The 21,908-nt window shown below is 38.2% G+C and overlaps 1 protein-coding gene across 2 annotated transcripts; it reads right to left on the minus strand.

Moving 5' to 3' along the window:
- Window positions 1–428: 428 nt before the first annotated feature.
- Sec62 (SEC62 homolog, preprotein translocation factor) lies at window positions 429–21,750 on the minus strand. 2 transcript variants are annotated; one of them, XM_037206522.1, is made up of 9 exons: window positions 21,647–21,750; window positions 14,787–14,895; window positions 13,614–13,719; window positions 9,619–9,823; window positions 9,095–9,187; window positions 7,334–7,394; window positions 5,041–5,160; window positions 1,489–1,982; window positions 429–951 (listed from the first exon to the last, which is right to left on the minus strand). In XM_037206522.1, exons 1-8 carry the CDS (start codon window positions 21,680–21,682, stop codon window positions 1,519–1,521), a joined length of 1,194 nt encoding a protein of 397 aa, XP_037062417.1. In that variant the 5' UTR covers window positions 21,683–21,750; the 3' UTR covers window positions 429–951; window positions 1,489–1,518. The 2 variants fall into 2 exon arrangements, with proteins under 2 accessions (XP_037062417.1, XP_028728450.1); XM_028872617.2 differs by having other exon boundaries at window positions 429–1,982.
- Window positions 21,751–21,908: the final 158 nt, after the last annotated feature.

Consider the following 21,908-nt stretch of genomic DNA (forward strand, 5'->3'; position numbering starts at 1 on the left):
TGCAAACGTGGATGAAAACTTCCCAGGCACTACAATCAACGCACAGTGCTTTGAGAAAACCCTTAAAAGACAACAGCCCCAATTCCGTCCACACACAAGGAAGACTAAAGAAACAATCAAGCCATATTTCATAAGATTTCAATACACACAGAATGCACTTTCTCACAATTAAAAGTCATCTTTTAGTCAAACACTCATAGGGGCAACAGCCTAAAGATGAAGACCTTACATATTCCACCACTTACTAACTATAGCAAAACCACTGTGACTGGAGGAAAGTCATTTACTGCTCACTATCAGTGTGTAAGACTGTAGCTCCAAGGAATGAATACTTGTAAGTAAACAAGATTTTTTTTAAAAAAAGGTTTGTAACTAAACTGTGTAAAAAAATAAAATGGCAGAACCAGTTTGAAGCAATTAGAGTCCAATGGTTTTCTATGTTTTCTTTTATATCCTTTATTTTTAATTGGTATTTGAGAACAGCAAATTGTCTCTCACAGCAGTGCCTCCTGGTCTGATAACATAGTCCCCATTTCTAGATGTAAAGATTGAAAATCAAAATGAACATTAAGGCATACAACACAGCTACTTTAAATCTGTTCTTACTTAAAATAAGAATCATTTGTACTCACATTAAAATACATGGAATGTTGGCACACAACTGAAGCTGCTGTAGAAAGATCAGATGTTCTGTGGTTACGGAAACTCTAAAAACATACCCTTACATGGTTTTCCTTTTACAAATTTAAGTGTTGAGAAATGTCTAAATGATAAGTAACAATTAAAATAAAATATTTTATTTGTAAATTATGTACAGAATACATTTTATGTTATGACAAGGAGATGGGAGGAAGGAAGAGCCCTCACCTTCCAATCACTGCTCTTCACTTTCTGTTGGAGATGACCACCTTTCTCTGGATTGAATGCACAATTCAGTTTGAACTTCCTAAGCTGGAAAAGGAGAATTTGTAGCTAAATTAAAAATGTTGCTGTACTGTTACTAGCTGGTTTGTTTCCACGAAATGCTCTTGATCCCTGCTAACTCAAAATCTTAAAAAGGAATTTTCTGGTATAATTTCATGAAGAAAAACAAAAGCATAACTACCAAGAACAATGAGTTTAAGCATTTCATCATAAAGAAACTGCAAAATGGCTATATACTTATGCATAATTTGAAATGCTGCAGTTTCTTTAGTGATTTCCATTAGTCTAACAGTAAAAAGCCATACAACTATCAAAAATGCCCTTAATCTAAATGTCACTGTAGACAATGTTTCTTTGATGACTATCAAAATGAGGCCTACTCACTGTAAAATAATCTGATGGATAAAGTTATTAATGGCTTCGACTGGGCCAATAGTACCAATGTCCTACAAAACAAAAGGCTGACTGTAACTGAATGTCAAATACATCTCAGAAAATGGATTTAAAGAATGCTACAAATGTCATGTGTACATTATGATGATCACCCAACACAGAAAACCCAACCTGCTTCACTTCAGTCCCCAATGAGTCGGATTATGACTTTTCATGTGCAGATTTAGGCATTTCTCCATCCTTGTCATCCTCCTCATCACAATCTCCATCTGTCTGCTGTTCCAGTTCCTCTTTCGTGATCATTTCAAAATCATTCCCGTTCCCACTACTGTGTTGGGAGCGGTCATCTTCCCTCCTGTCACTGTCTGTGTCTGAGTGGCGCTCTCCACCTGAGCCTTCTGTTCCATGATTTCCTGCTGCTACTTTCCCCTCGTCATCCTCCTTTTTCTCACTGTCTGACTTTTCCTCACTGTCGGACTTCTGTTGCCTTTTGGTTTCCGATCTCTCGTCTTTCTTTGAGTCTGCTTTTGGTCCTTTGTATTCGTGTGTGTATAGAGGCCTGAAGGAGTCAATGAAGCCCACATCAGCAGTCAGGTTTGGCAAGAACCAAAAGTGGTGTCTTCCTCCAGTTATCAGCCAAATGATGAGGAACAGAATACAGCGAGCTGTGGGGAGAAAAGTTTCTCCTGAATAAATTAAGCACTGAATCAACCACTGGGAGAGTTTTGTGAATAAGGAACTGACATAATAGTTAGCTTTATTAGCACATTTACGCATCATAAAGATGAATATTTAAAATCAGACTAGCTTAGCAGATGACAATATTGCAAAGTATTCTGCATTCTGCTCTCAACTGAGGGCACAAATGTCATAATGACACTCTTAAAAAATTACTATTTTTTTTTCAAATCTGGGTGCTGTTTCATGGACATACACTTAGGATTTATGCATTTTGTGATGTACTTCAGTAAACATAGTAGTCAGATGGAAACTGAAGCATCCATGGGATCATGGTGTAAAGAAAGAAGAACATGTAAGAGTTATGAATGATTAAGAAATCTACCAGTGAAAAAGGAAAATGCAATGTAGCCTTACTTCTTGGTCCTTATGTGCTTGTCTTGATTAAAAAAATACTAAAACTATATCCAACATACAACATGTTATAAAAGCAAATATAATGCTGAATAAGTGTATATATAGAAATACATATTATTTCTGATTTTAAAATAAATGTAAACAATTCAGTGGACCCTTACATATGCTATGGAGCTAAAGCATGTGCTAACTTGTCTAAAAGTTAGCTCAGCTTTGGAAAAAGAATTCGGGCATTAGAAAATTTCTATTGTCGAATTCTTGTTTTATTAATTAGGTAAATTTTGTTTAAGTACCAACTGCCTCAATATTAAGAAAAATTTTATGTATCTAAAAATGTAAACTAGGTATAGCGGTGCATGCCTGCAATCTCAGCATTTGGAGGAAAGGTTTGGGCTTATACATCAGGATTTTATCTAAAAACTACAAGAAATAACCAAAGAAACTCCAGGAAAATGCAATGCTCACACAGCAAGACTACTCAAACAGTCAGTCTATGAGTAACTCTTTTCTTGGTGTTTTCGTTGGGACTTGGGCTTGAATCCAGGGCGGCCTGTCAGGTAGGCAACACAAAACTATCCTCAACCCCTATCCTCAAATTCTGAGACAGGCTACACTGTCCAGAGCCTGTGACTGTCCTGCCTCAGCCTTCCAAGTAGCTGGGGTAACAGGGTTTTGTAACCACACTTGGCTTAGTATATTATCAGAAACCTCAGTATTTCAGATGGTTTTCTATTATTTACCAATTATGTACAGATTTGTGATTTTTCTTTTCATAGATCAAAACTACTTCAAAGAAAAATTTGTAGGGTGGAATTAGCTCAGTCGGTTGGAGTGCCTGCCTAGCAAGCAGGAAGCGGCCCTGGATTTCATTTCCAGCACCACACAAAACCAGGCATGGTGATGTATGCCTGTAATGCCAGCACTTGGGACACAGAAACAGGGAGTCATAAATTCAAGGTCATCCTCTGCTACACAGCAATTTTGATGCTAGCTTGGTCTCAAGACACGAGACCTTGCTTAATATATATTTGTAATTACATGTTGGGTTTGCTTCTGATCCATACTACATATTTATATACATAGGAACCTGGAAAAATATTTTCAAAATTCAAGAAACAACTTTCAAAGGTCAAAACAATCTAACATAAATTATAGTGACTATGAGTGAATTAAAATATAGCAACTAGACTAATTCACTGTGTAGAGCTAACCCTTTCCTGAAAAACTTCAATGCTGTTTTGTAAATGTCACTGGTTTGACAGCCAGGTGACATCAATTTTACCGAGTCTAAATGTAGTTCGATGTTTACGGCTTTTCTCCTTGACACAGGCACCACACTGACACGAGCTACCTGTTTAACAGGACTGGTTATTATTTCTTGGCCTACAATTGTGTTGTGCTGTCTGCAGAAGCAGCAAAGGATTTTTCTCAAGGTGACTAAGCTAGAGGAATGAAAAAAGTGAAAGTTAGGTAGAAAAGGGCTCATTTAGTCAGGGATCACAGAAAAATGTGGGGGGCGGAGTCCTGTCACTATGGTAGACTGAAAATTAGCAGATGAACTCCTGGGTTCATGTGGGGGGTGGCCTCAACTCAGGATACCCTGGCGACCAGGGGAAAAGTGTGAATAGAGTAACTGTTTAGCACTATAGTAATGATGCTTTACAAAAACAAAAATTATCTATCAGAGAGTATGCATCTAGTTTAGTCAATGTTGACCAAGGTGTGTCTTTCAACAATAGAAACTGGATCAACACTGTGGGTGATTTATTTTTCTATAAAGCAGTTCTATTCTTGGCTGGGAGTGGTGGCACATGCTTTTAATTCTAGCACTTGGAAAGGCAGAGGCAGGTGGATCTCTGTGAGTTAGAGGCCAACCTGGTCTCACATAGTGAGATCCTGTCTTTAAAAAAAGGCATGAAAGATCTCAATAATTCTGAATGCTAAAAACCATTTACTTTGTTTTCCTACTTGGTTTTTAGTTATTTAGTTTCTTAATTTCTAGAATTAATTTTGGTACCCAAGTGAAAAGTTGTAATTGTCCCTAAAGTGGCAAACAGATTGTTTAGAACCACTTAACTGAATACATGAATTGAACTTAAATATTTAATACAAGTTACATTTACCTTTCCTCAAATATCTAATAATGATTCACCACTGCAAAAACAAACCTTCATTATAGCTAATTTTAAAACATAAACTAAATGCAGATTAAAATACAGTAATATATTATATATTTCAAAATTACTAAGAGTAAATTTCAAATGTCTCACCATAAAAAATGATAACTAAACAAGGCAATGGGTATTTTAACTTGATTTAATCATTCGTCAATGCACGCGCACGTGTGCACACACACACACAAATTGTCTTTTATACTGTACAGAATTATGTTCATTAATCAAATGCAGTATTAATACAAGATTAAGTTTTGAAAAGATATAGGCAAATCTCAGATCAGAGCCAATGCAATCAGGTTTGAGCTGAGATTTGACCTAGAAAGGAGGGTCCCACACTTCTTGACTTCTCTGTATTAATTTTGCTTTTCAGCTTCACTGGAGCTCTGGGTTAAGGTCTAAGTGCTTAATACCTACCTTATATATACCAAGATCGGTGTTATTAACCACTTACCAATAGCAAGGAGAAGAATGCTGGCTACAAAGCAGCCTGCGCCCACACTGAGGTAATAAACACCTACTCTCATCTCTGCTGGCCAGAGAGGGAAGAGGGTGGCTGCTATCACCGCAATAACTGGAGTAAGAAAGGAAGTGACAAGAAAGTTCCAACTTTTACAACCAATACTTGAATGGCTTGACTACAATTAACAGTGAATACATTCTTTTCTTAGAGGGAAACTGTTAAATCCCTGAAGCAAAAACGTACCATTTGCATAAAAATGATGAATTATCAGCAATTTCACTTTATATAGTTCTTAAAATAGGTTAGTATGTTTTAAAAGTCCAGATCACATTAATTATAAAAATTACTGTATAAATTAAAACTATTCATTAAATCACCAACTACTGTCATTTTGAAGCTTTTTTTTTTAAATATTAGGAGTAAGGAATCTTAAAAAAAAAAACAAAAACAAAAAAACAAACCAGCTGGATGGTGGAGGTGCAAACCTTTAATCCTAGCACTCGGGAGGCAGAGGCAGGGGGAATTCTGTGAGTTCGAGGCCAGCCTGGTCTACAAAACAAGTTCCAGGACAGCCAGGGCTGTTACACAGAGAAATCCTGTCTAGAAAAACCAAAATCAACAACAACAACAAAATCAATAAAATAATACCCCACTCTCAAAATTCTGAAGACTCCTTCTCAGCCCTCTCCAGGAGAATCAGATTCACAGACTCTTAAGAAAAAATGGGCAGTGTGGTTAGGGAAACTATACATAAGCACCTCTAGTTTTTTTTCAATTATAGTAGGGCCTCAGGGAAAACTGTTAAGAAATAACCAGCCTCGTTATTAGGTCTTTCCCATTAAGAACAGGATTCAATTCCTGCTCTATCATGTGTAAACCAGGTACACTTTCCAAAGCTAATTTACCTTGTGTTTGATAACTACCTGTTCTTATTGGAATGAGATATTAGAAGGAGTTAACGACAGAGTGACTACCACATTGTAAGCAACCTACAGCACTACCCTTTTGGTGTTAATTCAGTTTCAATTCTTACTTAAGTTCCTCTAAATGGGATCCTATAACATCCTACTGACCAATCATATTTTAATTAGTATCTGTTTTTGCTAAGTTGTTTAATTATTCTTTCCCACCCAATCTTGCTCCAAACTTTAAAAAAATACATGCACAAGTTTAATACCCATATGAAAAATGAGTGAAAGGCTATAGTGAAGATGAAATCATTTAGTTTTTGTCCCACTGTTCATCAGTAAACACTACTAAGCTTATTCTACCCCCAGAGACTGCTTAAGGGCAATACAACAGTTACAAATAATCTTTTCTAAATAAGTGAACTTATGTAATTCCCACTCTGGCAGTTTTCTCTTCCATTCTTTAAAGGAGTCTATTACACTGCCATTATCTCATTCTTCCTCTGAGGAACCTGAACTGCTTTCATTTTACATGAAAAGAGACAAATCCCGCGAATATACCTGTACATGCATACTGCAGGGGACTGGACTACATAACAGGAGTTATCTAGGCTGGGATGTAGCTCAGTGGTGAAGTGCTTGCCTAGCATGTGTAAGACCCTGGGTTTGATCCCAGGCACTGCAACCACAAACAAAACCCAATCACACTGAACAAGCTAACAGTGGCTTCTTTTTATGCCATTGGTAGTCAGAAGACACAGGCATTTAAAACTTGAACGACATGTGCTGGACTGTTTACTTTAAATGTAGTATGAAGTATGTGGATTAAAATAGTAAACAAGGACGTGCACACACTGTGCTCAACTGTGTGCACAACATGGGTGAATATAGGATAAGTTCCTGCAAGACTTACAGGGTCAATGTATTGACATCTACAATTGGAAAGGGACTGCAAACTGCCTGTGTGCAGGTAAAGAAGAGAAGACATCAGTTGTTGGAGTGTGTGTCTCCTCGCCCAGGACTTTCACTGTTCACTTCTGTAACCTTAATCTGTGCTACTTCGCTCTGTTATGATTAAGTCTTATTCACAATGACTGGTCAGTGTGTTTCTTCCTCTGTGAGCTACATTTATCTTTTTTTTTTTTAAAAAAACCAGGTTGATTACCATGTTAATCTCTTAAAAGTCTTTTAGTTGTTACAAACACTTTTAGTTCATTATTTATATTCTAATTTTATGCAAAGTATCCTTTTAGACAGTTCCCTCTTAAACATTTTTTACTTTGTATTAAATTTAGAAATATTTTTCTTTGGGGTGCTACATTTTGCCCTCTAAACGTTAGCTTATACTGAAAAGCTACTTATATCCTCCTACTTACCAAGAATTAATCCCATGACAAATGTTTTAATGTGAACTGGGTCATAGATCCACACATAAACCTAGAAGAATCAAGAAACCTGGGTGCTTAAAAGTTCTAGTCACATTAGTAATGTTTACTCTACACTGCAGTTCCATTAGTAAGTCATGTTTACACTGCAGCTCCTCAAAGGCACCCCGACTTCCTAACACACTAAGAGCTTTTCCTTTCAGATCACAACCATACTCATCATTAAAAGACTCTTAGTTTTCGCTCAGTTTCTGTAAATTACAGTGTTCTTCCATTTCCTAGTTCAATTTTGAACAAGATCTTTTATTGTTTTTTCTGATTTATTTGTAATTCTAACACTTGGGATTTCAATTCAACCTCTATTTTACTTTTACATTTTCCCCAGAGAATTAGTCACAAACATTAATTTTGCTAGTCATCACTAAATAAAACCTGAAAACCCCATATTTTAAAGAGACATTTTCCAATTTGAAGTCCAGTTCCTTGAGTGTGGGAGTGTGTGTACACAACCTAACCTTTACAAGATGACAAGCATCCAGCTTTTGTTCACCCTGCTTCCTCCCTAACAGACCTATAATTCTTTCCTGGTACAATGGGCAACCTGCCAGTCAGTTCTGAAGGCTTAAGTCAGGTGTCCATTATCTCCAGACTCTCCTTATCCCTCTTAATTAAGTGTACCTAATTGATGTTCTCACACCAGTAATGCTTACTACAACGTAATACAGAAAGATGTTTAGGTGCCTATATCTTTAGTGGACTATAAAAGCTTTCCTGCAGAGGCTTTCATTGTATTTTACTATATCATTTCCAGCACCTGTGAAATATCTGGCACATACTGATAAGCTCAACACTTAACTCAATATATCTGAGCTCTTCCCACTGTAGAATTTCAAACAGAGAGCCCCAGGAACCACCGCTTTTTGCATATCTGATAATTGGTTTAAGTGTATCAAAAAAGAATATGTCTTGAAATTTACAACAGTTCAGCAGCTAGGACATAGTCACTATTTTTGCAGTAGTTAAGTGACTACCGTAACAGTCTTCATGCACGGCCATCACCACACAAATCTCGCTACAAAAGGTATAATGGAACTATCTCCTTGAACAAAGCATTAGCAATGTTGAAAATTTCAGTCTTCTCAATAGCTGTTTCTGATGAGACATTGTTGAAGAGCCAGAGATCAGTAGGTGATCCCTATGAGCCATTCTGCTTCTTCTCTTTGATAATAATAGAAATTCTGCATTTTAACTGGACAAATTAAGCTCCTAATGTAAAAAGTTCATCCAAGTATGTGTCCATAAGATAGTCTGCTAAAAAGGAAGGCATATGCCTCTCATTCCTTTTTCTCTGTGAATGTAGTTTAAAGGTTAACAATCATCATGGACCATGAGGCACCTTGGCAAGAAGATTCCAACACAGGAAAAAAGGAAGGAGCTTGGGCCTGCCATGGAGCTTCCTGACTGTACTGCTCACCCCTAGAGAATATTAATGAGGAAGAAATCGGCATCTATCTTGTACTAAAGCTACTGTAATTTCAGGGTTCATATCACTCATACCCAGTCAAATCTGATTCTATATAAAACTACATTAGAAAAGTATAGATTTTTTGAAAGTTATTTTCATTTACTTAAATGTACCATTAGATTTTTCTACATTATTTCTTTTCATAGTGATGGTATCAAATATATTTCTAAGATTTTCTATGAAAAACTAGAATTCTATCATACTCAAATCCAATATTCTAATCTCACCTCATTTCCATCCAGAAAAACTTGGTCATCATGTGGCTCAAGCTTAAATTTTTTCTTAGTTTCCTTCTTTTTTGGAGTTCCTGGAGTTTCTTCCTATGAATAGACAAATGAGTAGAATAAAACACTTCAGGAACAAAAGCTGTGACATTCATGAGGTGAAAAATCCTGACTTTCAACACTAATAAAAATCCTTAAGCTCAGTGTTTACAAATAGTCCTGACAGTTATCTCCCATAGCTGTAAAGGCTTTATGATCACAGGCCAGTTAAAGATCACATGTACAGATGATCTTTACTTTTTTCACTTATGTGTTTGGGTGTTTTTCCTGCATGTGTCTGCATCATGTGCATGCAGAGTTCTCAAGAAGGCCAGAAGACATCCCTGGACCTGGAGTTGCCAGAGGTGAGGAGCCTCCATGTGGGTGCTGGAAATGGACCCTGGGTCCCCCGAAGAAGGGCCTCTGCACCATCTCTCCAGTCCTCACAATGATTTTAAATGTTTTAGTTTAACTTCAGGGAAACTTACCTTTTTGGGCTCTTCCTTTTCACCATCTTTTTTTTTCTCTTTTTCCTTTTTTGTCTTTTCTTCTTTTATATTTTCTTTCTTGCTCTTTTTATCTTCTTCTTTCCCACTTTCAGATTTTCCTTTATCTTTTTCTTTTTTTATGTCTTTATCATACTTCATTTTCATTACTTTTAGAGCCCGATGAAAAAACTGTTTCTTTAAAAGCCTTGGGGAAAAGTGACAGTTCTAGTGTTACAATTCCCATCAATTACAAAGACAACAAACCTTTTAAAAAAGCGAAAATATCAAGACCCCAAAAAAATTAGCAAAGGAAGATATGAACTGGCAATTCATAAAAGAAATTACAATTAGTAAGCCTATGGCAAAATATAGTGAAATACAGTAAGCATACAAAAAGTATAAGGAATTCCACAAAGGTAAAAGGCCTAATAGCCAATTAGACTATGAAAAGCTGTCAAAACTCTTGTCACTTGAACTAACATAAAGGACATTACTGATTTGAGACTTACCCACATGGTCTCTAGACATAATGACCGTAATTAAGACTCATTCCCATTGAATTTTATGTCTTTATTGGAAGAATAAAAATAATACAGAGGAAAACAGTTTATTTACGACATGTCAGCAGAAAAAAGTGTGCTCACTACTGCTTGGTACCATTCAGTTCTTCTATGGAGGGATATTTCTCAACACGTACTTCTTCAGTCTACTGCTGTGGTAAGTACCTTCAACTAAGTGATGATGATTAATACATATTAAGATGACATTTCTGCACTCTGATAAGGATTCTCACAAGAACCATCTAAAAAATGTGCCATGTATGAGGCAATACAGTGTATTCCTAGGTCAGTAATTTCAAAGGCTGCTCCCATCATGTGGAATATTCTTCCTCCAAAAAGTATGAGTTTTTGTTTCACTCTTACTCCTTTCAAGTTTTCTCGGAATTACAACTTAACTTGTTTAAAATACATAAGCCTACATCATCCTTTCTACTTCCTGCTTTCTTGTCCACAGCACTTATCTACTAACTTACTGGATTATTTATGTTTGCTCCTTCCCTAGACTTAAACCACTAAAAAATGGATGTCATTCAATTATCTAATGAGTTCAGAAGTTTAGCTGATCCCATAGTAAGTCAATCTCATTGTTTTTTATTAATTTATTTTTCTTTCTAACATTATGATCCTCCGTTGCTGGTAGGAGTGCAAACCTGCACAGGCACTATGGAAATAAATCAGCGTGGCAGTGCTTCAGGAAGATGGGAATCAATCTACCTCCAGATCCATCCTGCTATACCACTCTTGGACACAGACCTAAACGAGGCTTCATCCTACTACAGAGACACTTGCTCAATCATGTTGATTGTTGCTCTACAGCCAGAAATTGTAAACCCAGATGTTAAGTAACAAATGCATGGATAAAGAAAATGTGGTACATTTACACAATGGAATATTACCCAGCCATTAAAAAAAAACTGAAATCACTGGGGGATGGTGGGTAGCTCATGCCTTTAATCCCAGCCCTTCGAAGAGGCAGGCAGATCTCTGTGAGTTCGACATGAGAATACAAAGGTTAATTTGGGCTGGGGGACCTGAGAAAAAAGAGAATCATGCAGGGAAAGTGGCCAACTAGCACCCCAGAAAAGGCAGATTAGAGAAGGACTATGGCAAACACACAAGAGTAAAGAGAACTCTGAGATGCTAGATTGTGGGCTGGTGATACCACGTCTCACTGAAATTAGGGTAAAGAAAACTCTGTACTCTGGGTACAAAGTATAGACTAAAAGACACCATAAGGACTGGAGAGAGGACTCAGCAGTTAAGAGTACTTGTTACTCTTGCAGAGGACTGGGGTTTGGTTGCCAGCATTCACATGGCAGCTCACAACCATCTCTTCATTCTAGTTCCAGGGAAATCTGATATCCTTTTCTACCCTCCACAGGTACCAGGTACACAGTACACAAACATATGCAGGCAAATACTTACACACATTAAACAAAAAGAACTAAATCTTAAGAAAAAGATAATATGCCTAAAATACTAGCACAAACTTTTCCACTCCGGCATTTCCCCTCAGATTCCACTTAGTTGCTTTACAAATGAAACTGGACAAGTCTTACTGTGGTTATCTCTACAGTTGGGCAGGAACCACGAGAACAGTCCTGATGAGGACTTTATGGTTATATCAGAAGTGGCTGATATCATCTTAGGTCCAGTCCTTTATTTTAGTGCAGAAAGAACACAAACAGGACATGAGTAGGAATAACTTACAATCCAAAGTGAGTTTGTCTCTGGGACATTCTCCAAGTTCCAGCTATCCCTCTCTCTCTCTAAAGATATATATTTTTATGGTGTATTGAGTATCTTGCACTATGTAAGTGCACTGTATGTGTGCATTTGGTGTCTTCACAGGTCAGAAAAGGGTTCCAGATCCTCTGGAACTGGATTAACAGAGGGTTATAATCTGCCACATGGGTGCTGAGAAATAAACTGCATTCCTGTGTAAGGGCCCTTAACCCCTAAGCCATCTCTTCAGCCTCAGTATCTTTTAAAACTTGTCATATAACAAAGTATTAAAGTTCCTAAAAGGCCACAATAAGTTAACTAATACTGGCTGCTCTCCTGAGAGATTTAGGCTCACAGATTTAATATCCTTAACAGTATATTGGCAAGTGATTAACTTTTGCTCCAATAAATTCATTAACTTTTTGGAGGAGATATGGTGAAAGGATGGAGAGGAAGGGACCTGACCTCCATTTAGAGCTTCAACCCAAACTGCTGTATGACCTTGGACAGACTTTTAACTTGGCCGTGTCCCAATTCCTACAGCTGTAGTATCTCTCAACTTTTTATAACACACACACACACACACACACACACACACACACACACACACACACACACACCTTGAAGCAGAGAGGGAAGTTTATATTTTGAAATTCTCATCAGACAAATTACTGTAAAAGACAGTAAATATAAACTGTATCATTGTTAGTTCAGCACTACTCCCAAAATAAAACTTGTTTCTGAAATGCTCGCTGGTCATCTCTGTCATTCAGCAACTAAGAATTTTAAAAAGTATTTGATAATTATTAACTTTAACAATTTTTAAAGAGGGTTCTCAGATGAATAATGTTCTTTTTCTTTTCTTTTAAAGACAGGATCTCAAGCAGTCCAGGTTGGCCTTCAACTCACTTTGTAGGCAAGAATAACCTCAAATTCTTGATCTTCCTGCCTCTACATGACCACTACACCTGGGAGATGGCAGATACTTAAAAAGTGTTATACTTAAAAAGTATTATTAAGCACAGCCATCATTAAATGCTATATGTACCTCCCAAGCAAAATTATAATCTAAAATCTCAAATACTCAGATGTTAAACTTTGGTACCATAGAGCAAAATTTAGCTAATACAGATTAGTAAGCATGCTTTTATTTATTAAACAGAAAGAGGAAGGTAATTTGTTTTGGCTTTCTATTATAAATTCTTTACCAAGTTTCTTTACAGAGAAAAGTTAACTAAATGAAAAACGTGTATGTTCCCAAGGTGTACGTACTTATCTTGGAATCTTCAAGGAGAGACTTCGAAGACAGTGCAGCTGTTTTGATTTTAAGAGGAATACTGTATTAGCAATCACTGAAAACAGCAAGTAAGTTTGGCTTAGTCCAGGGAGAAGCCACTAAAAACCTAAAGATAGCAGAGCTAACAGCCATCCCTGGAAAAGATCTGGAGAAAAAACTGCTCTGACCATTTCTCACACAGAACTTATTCAATGCAAACAGGTCTAAGCTTTTCTCTTGATTCTTTCATTTAGTAGCCCTGGCAAATACACAGAACTACAAACTAAACACAATTAAAATGATATCAAGTCTAAGAACAATGTATTTCCACAGATAAAATCCAGGTCACATGTAACGCTCACTGCGGTTAGGAACAAGGAGTTAGACGGCTTCGCACCATGGGCACAGCTGACACGACTCACAGCCAACATTACCTGTTGCAGTAGTCGACCACGGACTCCCGGGTTGTAAACAAAGCTTCCTCTCCTTTCTTGGCCTTTGCCCACTTTGAATCCAAGAGGCAATCCACTGCTTTTGAAGCTACAGAAGAAATTTGTTATTTAAAATCCAGTGTATGTAAATACGTCTAATGAAATCATGCTATAAATGTCAACATTCTGACAACAGAAATAAAACAGAATAGAAGATTAAGTCTAATGACTACCATAAGTGTTCTTTACAAGGCCAACCCATGAAATATATTAATATGTTGGCAAATAAACATTACTCAAAACAAGATAAACTAATGGGGAAATGTTTGTAACAAAAAGTCTTCTAAAAAATATTTGTATATAACCATCAAAATCATTGAATGATCACAATAAAAAATAACCCCAAATATTTCCTTCTTCACTCAGTGGTAATGGAAATTCTCAAGTTATGATAACTAACCAAAGAATCACATTGAACAATCTACTACTGTGACTAGCAAATAAATAAATACATTAGATTTAGGGATTAGCATGTTTATTTTTTTAAAAAAAATTAATGAATATCAAAATCATTAATAACATAAAAGAAGGAATTCCTTCTGTATAAAGAAATTCAGGTTTAATTGATAAGACAGAAAAATATAACCATCATTTATAAGCTATGGGCTATATTATAGATGATATCAGCTTATCATGAGGTGGAATGGATAATACATGAACAGTGGACCTAGTTAATTCCCCTGTAATCATACTATCTGAACAAAAGGCAATATTTCATAACGAATACTGAAAATAAATCTTACTTTTAAAATTTCCAGCAAAACCAATTATAAAGCACTTTATCCTTTTACTTTTCAATTATAAAAGGAAAGACAAGGATAACCAACTGCCATATGCTCATCACTCAGCTTTAATAATCACACGTGGAAGCTCTTTTTTTTTTTTTTTTCAAGACAGGGTTTCTCTGTGTAGCTTTGCGCCTTTCCTGGAACTCACTTGGTAGCCCAGGCTGGCCTCGAACTCACAGAGATCCACCTGCCTCTGCCTCCCAAGTGCTGGGATTAAAGGCGTGCGCCACCACTGCCCGGCTGGAAGCTCTTTTTTAACTTCTACATATCTTAATTTAGGTAACTTCATACTTTGTACAGTAGTAAGATTTTAGAGATGTAATCCTACCAATAAAATAATCAACCCGATGACCCATCATATTGGTGGACTTTGTTGGACAGTTGAATCGAAGATACTTGGCTACAGCCTTCTCTTCTTTTGACGGTTCACCGACTTCCTGCAACATAGGAACACTAATTTAGTGTGCTTATGTACGGGATAAACTCAAGCTCTATGGAGTAATTCGCATATCTGTTCTGTAAATCTTTTCAAGTGCTATACAGGGCTTGCTTTCAGACTTTCCTTGGGGCAGATCTGATAACGTACAAAAGAAAAAATGGACACTCACTAACAATGTCTTCTAAATACAAACAGACAGGGTCAAAGGCTGTCATACATGTTGGCCTCAACTACAGATCATTAGACTGTTTTTCTAGTATATTAACTATTTTGTATAGTTTTTCTTCAATTTTGGATGGCTTCTTTCAATACTCACAAAACAATAATTTAAAAGATAAGATGCTGCCAATAATGACTCCTGCCAATAATGACTGCCTAAATGGCACAGTAAGTAGAAAGAGGTGCCACAAATAAATGTTATAACCACAGTCAAAGACATGTGTCCCGATCAATGGATGACAGTTTGTAAAAATTCTCTAATTAAGGTAGTGACCAGAAGAGCTGAAGTGCTGATGACTGGCACTGAGTCCCCTTCCTTTCCCCCGGGGACACAGACACTGTCTGGGACTTTCTCTTCCCCAGTAAGACTACGGCAAAACCAGAAATGCAGAAAGGGATATTCCTATTAATGGCAGTGCAGTAACAAAGAGCGGTTTGTAAAAGTTGCTGGTATCCTTTCCTGTGTCTTTTCTTCTCTATCTGTTCCCAAATTTTCCATGACAAACTCAGCTACCCCCAGCTATAATTATTTGTGGCAATAAAAACTAAAAGTTCAATCAATTCTATTTTATAATAACAACAACATCTACTAAATATTTTTTCCTCATTCAATGCATCCGTTGTCAACTTAAAAGTTTATCCATTCAACTGGTAACTTGTTACCAGAACGAATTGATTTGAAATCAAAGGAAGGGAGCCCGATTAAATAAGGATGTCTCAATAAATTTAAGTCATCCATTCAATCAAATACATGCTTCCTGAGTGTTTATCTATAATCTTTGGATGCTACAACATATATTAGTACAGTAGGATGGGTAACTGCACTTTGTTACATAAATACCCTAGACAGCAATTACTGTTTTCCCAAAGGAACAATAAATAAAAATATTTTAGAAGTACACAAAGTAGAAGTGAAATTATCAGTGTACAAAAAAGGTGTCTTACAAAGAACTTGATTTTGAAAGACAAGTTCTGAGTAAACTGAATGAACAACATAAACAATGATGCTCAAAATGAGCCAAGACTTGACTATAATAGAAATCAGTTATAATGTACTAGGAAGTTAAATTTGTACAGAGAGAATAGAGTCCTTAAGGCAAGCTGAGAAATTTTAACTTTATTCCACAAGGAGCAGAAAGATCACTATGTTTTTTAATAGAACAGAACCAGGAAAGTAACAAATATTATTTTTATGAGTGTAGGCAAGAGGAACAGGAAAAAACCATGCAAAGCAGGAAAAGTAGTTGGGAGACTACTGTTAACAGTCGAATAAATGTGACATGATATTGGTCTAAAAATCGGAAGGAAGTATTCATATTTGAAACATTTCAAATATAGAGTACATAGGATTAATGGTAAAGGCAAGTGAAATGAGTAGATACAAAATGTCAGATTTCTATGTTAGTCAATAAAAAGGAAACACAAAGTTGGGTGGGTAAGGAGGTAGGAAGGGATGTGGAGGACTTGGGATGGATATGCTCAACATATTTTTTTTTTTAAAAAAAGGAAATGTGTAAGAAAGGTGATTCTAGAGAACAATCATCATTTTAGGCATGGTATACAATCCTTAAATTAAACCCTTAGCACAGATAAATGTGCTAATTTCCCGACTGCTGATCAAGGCATCACATGTAAAATCTGGTTAAATATCAAAATATAAAAACTCAGAAAAGTTGATTGTTATAAGAAGTCAGACACTGTTAAGTATCTGCAAAAATTCTTTAAATTTCACTTTTGAGTTAATCAACTTTTCCCCCAACTCTGTATTTTCCTTGGTAAACAATAGACAGAATCAGAAAAAGTGACAAGTGAGTAATGTTCTCAAATGGGCACAGAATTCAGCTGTCTACTAGTACTCTCCTAAAGTACCAGTGACTGATACTAGTTACTACAGACAGCTCTTGATGAAAATCTCTCATTTGGAGCATCTGCTGCCAGAGTGGCATTAGCAAGGACAGTGGAAGATGTATACATGGAAGTCCTGTGTGACTGCCCTGTCACAGCCTAAACAGGGCATAAAATACACTTACCTTGTTTATAAACTAGACTACAGTAAACTAGCTCCCCATTTGTTCCTTTTACTGTGAAGATCTTCCCAACTTTTGCACTAAATTGTTAAGAAGTGAAAGTCTTTTGAGAGTATTAATAAATGCTTGTAAAACGTACAAAAAACAGCTCACCAATTCTCAAATAAAAGACTTTTTAACCCCATTAACTCTCACAGTTGTCTCTGAAGGAGGATGCAAAGAACCAACAAGTTTAGGCTAGATTGCCTTTTCCTGCATCCAGATACCAAATCTACTGGTTGCTGGTAATCACAGCCCAAAATTACTTAGGAAGACTGGTAGAACATTCATAAAAGATTTTAATTAATATATTTTAGAATATATCAATACTTAAGTACTATAATAAAATAGAAGTTGCCATTTGTAGCCCTTTGGAGGAAAAAAAAGATTCAGAGCAAGCCATGGGCTTTACTCTTACAGAATTTCAAATAATTTACAACTGAAAAGATATAAACTTACTGGTCTGTCAATAGTGGAGTGAAAAAAGAAAAAGTCTTAGTTTGTCCATTGTAAATTTGAACACAGGCACAAAAAAAGTAGTAGAAATGTTTATGAAAATGCAAACAGGTTAACAGAAGATATTCTGAAAACTAGAGGGAATCGTAAATAAGTGATTTGCATAAAGACAGCTCTGAAAGCTAACAACAGCAGGACCCTCTCCAATTTGCTTCTATCATATTTCCTGTGGGTTAGGGTTTGCTATGTACTGCAAAATTCTCTATTAAGCCTGTGTGTTGGCAGGTGGGAGAGGATGCATTTTCAAACTGAGGACTGGATTTCTAGGTTCTTTCTCTTTCCTTCAGAAGGTCCTGAGAAGTCAGACCTGGAGTCTGCAAACATTTTTCTTCTCTTTCCTGAAATGAGGCATATAAACCCATGATATGTCAGATGTTACTGCCAGTGAGACAGATGGGCATAACAAAAATAACCTACGGAGGTTATACAAGTCTAAGATACAGAAGCCATCTGAAGATTTCTAAACTGAACTCGTTTCTATATACAAGCAGAATACTATATGGAATGAGTCTCTGAGCAGGAAGTCACACTAAATCTTTGTTATAAAATTTTATATTCAGAATTTGGGGAGCTGGAGAGCTCAGTGGTTAAGAATACACATTAGCATTCTTCCCAGCACCTACACTGGGTGGCCCACCACTGCCTGTAATTCCAGTTTTACAAGATTTGATGCCTTTTTCTATCCTCAGGTGCAATAAGGCACACATATCTCCACAAAAATACACAGATATACACTAAATTAAATACATATATGTAAAGTAATTTGGGATTCAAGTACTTCAGAACTTATTTCTTTAGTCAATGATAAAGTGGAAAGAATATTGCACTGGGAATTAGATGACTAGTCTAAATCTAACTGACTAACTTAATAGGCAATCCTAGTTCAAGTCACAACCTCACTGGACATCAGTTTGTCAGGAAAACCAGGGGGAGGTCTGTAAGCTCCAAGCCTACTGTGGACTGAACGTATTTTTTTTTTTTTTAAACTGTGTGTGTCTGTGAGCATGTGCATATGAATTCAGGACAATTCTAGAGGACAGTTCTCTCTTGCCATATTGTGGGGTCAAACTTGAAGTGACCAGGCAAGTGCCTCTGCCCCTGAGCCCTCTTAGCTCCAGAGACCGAACTCAGAATAGAGGATTCCAAATAAGTTCTATCAGATTCTTTTCAATTTTTAAACTTTATGATACCAGAATTCTAAAACATGCTTCTAGTACCTTGTGAATCTATAGTTACTGTTTCCTAAAAATACATAGTTGCTTTTTTTAAACAAGACTTTTTGTTTTTAAGCATTTCTTTAGTTTGAGCTGACATCACTCGTTAGACAATCTCAGTTATTAAAATTTTACAACACAATGTCAACTAACATGTACGCTCACTTCAAGTTTCAGTGACCCGATTCTGAGTCCCAGAAAGAAATACAGTAACAGCCCCCTTGCTTCGGGCTCTGTTGGGGTACCAGATTTTAAAAGTATTCTGTCCTGGAAAAGCAAATGAATTGGCTATAAAAGCAAAACAAAACATAACTCTCAACTTAAATGTTTGTATCAAACATCCCTTCCCTCCCAAAAAAGCCACTGTCATTCAAGGTCAACAGAATCTACTTAAAAGTCGTTTCTAAACAAAAACAAGTAACACGAGGAAACTCAACAGTTAGTATATAAATGCTTTTGCTGTAACAAACTCTGAACTTGGTCATTACATTATCTCTCTATTTAAAGTAATGCCAAGATCAGAGTTTTTGATTCTTGACAGGAATAAAAGAACTGAGGAACTGCCTCCTCAGATAGTTGGAAGAGGCTAAAGAAATGTCTCAGTGGTTAAGCATGTACTTCTTTCCCAGAAGACCTCAGTTTGGATGCTGACACTCAGCTGTCAGGAAGCCTGTAACTCTAGCTCCAGGGAAGCTGACATCCCTTTTTGGCCTCCACTGGCACCTGGACCCATGCGCACATATTGTTATGTTTTTGGTTATGTACACATAGCCAAAAAATAAGCATTAAAAATTGTTGGGCTGCACTATAGTAGTACTGTAAGATCTTTCACAAACATTCTATACTGTCATATAGAAATAAATCTAGAGGATGGGAAAGCATTTTAATTTCATAATACCAAGCTGACTTTTAATAACTAAAGTCTCAAACAGAAAGTAAACAGTCATACTTCATATAACTTACAGACTAATGGTTAATTTACTGAATAGGTGACCGTTAATTGTTTTTAAGCTTACTAAGGAGTGCTTAACAAAAACCAATATAACCTAACCTAATTTTTTTATTCTGGTGAAGGAGGGCAAGAAAGAGGTTATGTGCCAAGCATTTTTAATAACTTTTAATAAGTCATTAATTTACTTAATGTTTTCATACCAACTCTACAACCTTAAAAAGTTTTCTTTTAAGATAAACAATCATTACCAATGCAGAAGTTGAGGGAAAAAAAACAAAATAAAACTTCAAAGTCCTTGCTAATTGGTGGAGCTGGAGTACAACCAGTTGTAGATGACGAAGTCGCAGCTTTTGGCTACTACCTTAGACTACCATAAAGCCTCTCCACCTACTTTTCTGTTTAACCTAAGTTCATAACTGAAATATGAGCAGCTATTTTAAAAGTACATTATCACCTTCATGACAATAATGGAGAGCAGATAAAACTGTAAAATAATGTGTATTAAAGAGAAAAAAAGGTACAGATTTGTACTGCCAGGAGTAAATACAAGGAGAACAGGAGGTACAAATTTGACAGCCTAAATACAAACTATAATAAAATGACTATCCATGTTAAACCACAATACTAAATTTCAAAAGCCTCGGAACAGCATAATTAGAAACTTCTATTGTCTTGACACTTTGGTGTAAAGACATATGTGAACTTGGACAGGCTTCTAATTCCCTGCTGTACTCTGTTCAAAATTATTTTTGTTATGCCTGCCAAATTCCAAACTTACTGAACACTGATACCTTTCCTACAATATTTTAGGAAAGTTTTTAACTTTAACTTACATAGTTCAAAAGACCTGTAGGCCAATAAATCAATAAAACTTTACAAATAGTTATAAAACGAAAATAGAAAAATATAGAAAAGCTCATCCTAAGCGAGGAACAGAAAGACAAGAATGAGTGATTGACAAATTAACAATTTAGTCCATGTCATCAACTTATTCTGCCTTTGGGTTTCTGGGTGAGCTCAGGAGGCACTCCTCACTCACACCGGTGTTTAACATACGCCGATGTTAGCGAACGAGCTAACATGGGAGAGACCTGCGGGGCAGGGAGCACAGGTGACAGTCGGAGGGGATGAGGGAGGGATGTCATGTAGGGCACGAGACCCACAAGCTGGCCCGGGAGAGGCTGCTGGGTGCCACAGCTCGCTGCAGCACCGACCGGGCAGGGTTTGTTTACATCGCGTCGCCGGGAAGGATGCCGGCCAGCGGCCAGCAGACAGGTCGGTTCAGAGAACTGCCGAGAGGGGAGAGGGCAGACGCCACTCAACATCTGGAAGAGGAGCCCGCAGGCCGGGCCGGGGGGAGCCCGCAGGCCGGGCCGGGGAGCCGCAGGGGCCGGGGGAGCCCGCAGGCCGGGCCGGGGCCGGGGGGGGCACAAGGACCCGGCCGCGCCGCCTCGGGTCGCCCTCCTCCTACCCCAGTTCCCGTGGCCTCAATCTCGGGAGCGCCAGCAAGAGTGGCGCGGGGCCGGGCTCCCCGGGCTCCCCGCGCAGGCCCGGGCCCGCCGCCGCCGCCGCAGGAACGCGGGGCCGGCCGCGGGGTTCCGAGCGCCGCTCCGCAGACCCCTCGGCCGAGCGGCCGCCCGCACCGCGCCGCCTCGGGCCCGTCCCGGCGCCGCGACCCCGCGAGGACGTCCCGCCGCCGCCCGTCCCGTCGGGCCGTGCCCCCCGCCTCCCGCCGCCTCCCGGCGCGCCCAAGCCCCCGGCCCCGCCGGCCCGCCGGGCCACCTGGATCCGCTTCTTGTGTCGCCTGCGTTCCGCCATGTTGGCCGCTCCGCCCGGTTCCTTCTGACGTGGAGCGAGGAGGGGGAGGAGGCGGGGGAAGTCTCGCGAGAGCGCGGAGGCTCGCGGCCCGTTATGTAAGGCGCCGCGGGGCCCCGGGCCGGGGGAGGCCGTCGGGCGGCGGCGGCCTCCGTGCTCGCCCGGGGCGCTGGCGGGCGATGCCGGCTGGCGCCTGGAGGGAGGCGGGGACGGGGCCTCGGCTCTCCGA

This window comes from Peromyscus leucopus, chromosome 6 (genome assembly GCF_004664715.2).
Source record: "Peromyscus leucopus breed LL Stock chromosome 6, UCI_PerLeu_2.1, whole genome shotgun sequence".
Classification (NCBI taxonomy): domain Eukaryota; kingdom Metazoa; phylum Chordata; class Mammalia; order Rodentia; family Cricetidae; genus Peromyscus; species Peromyscus leucopus.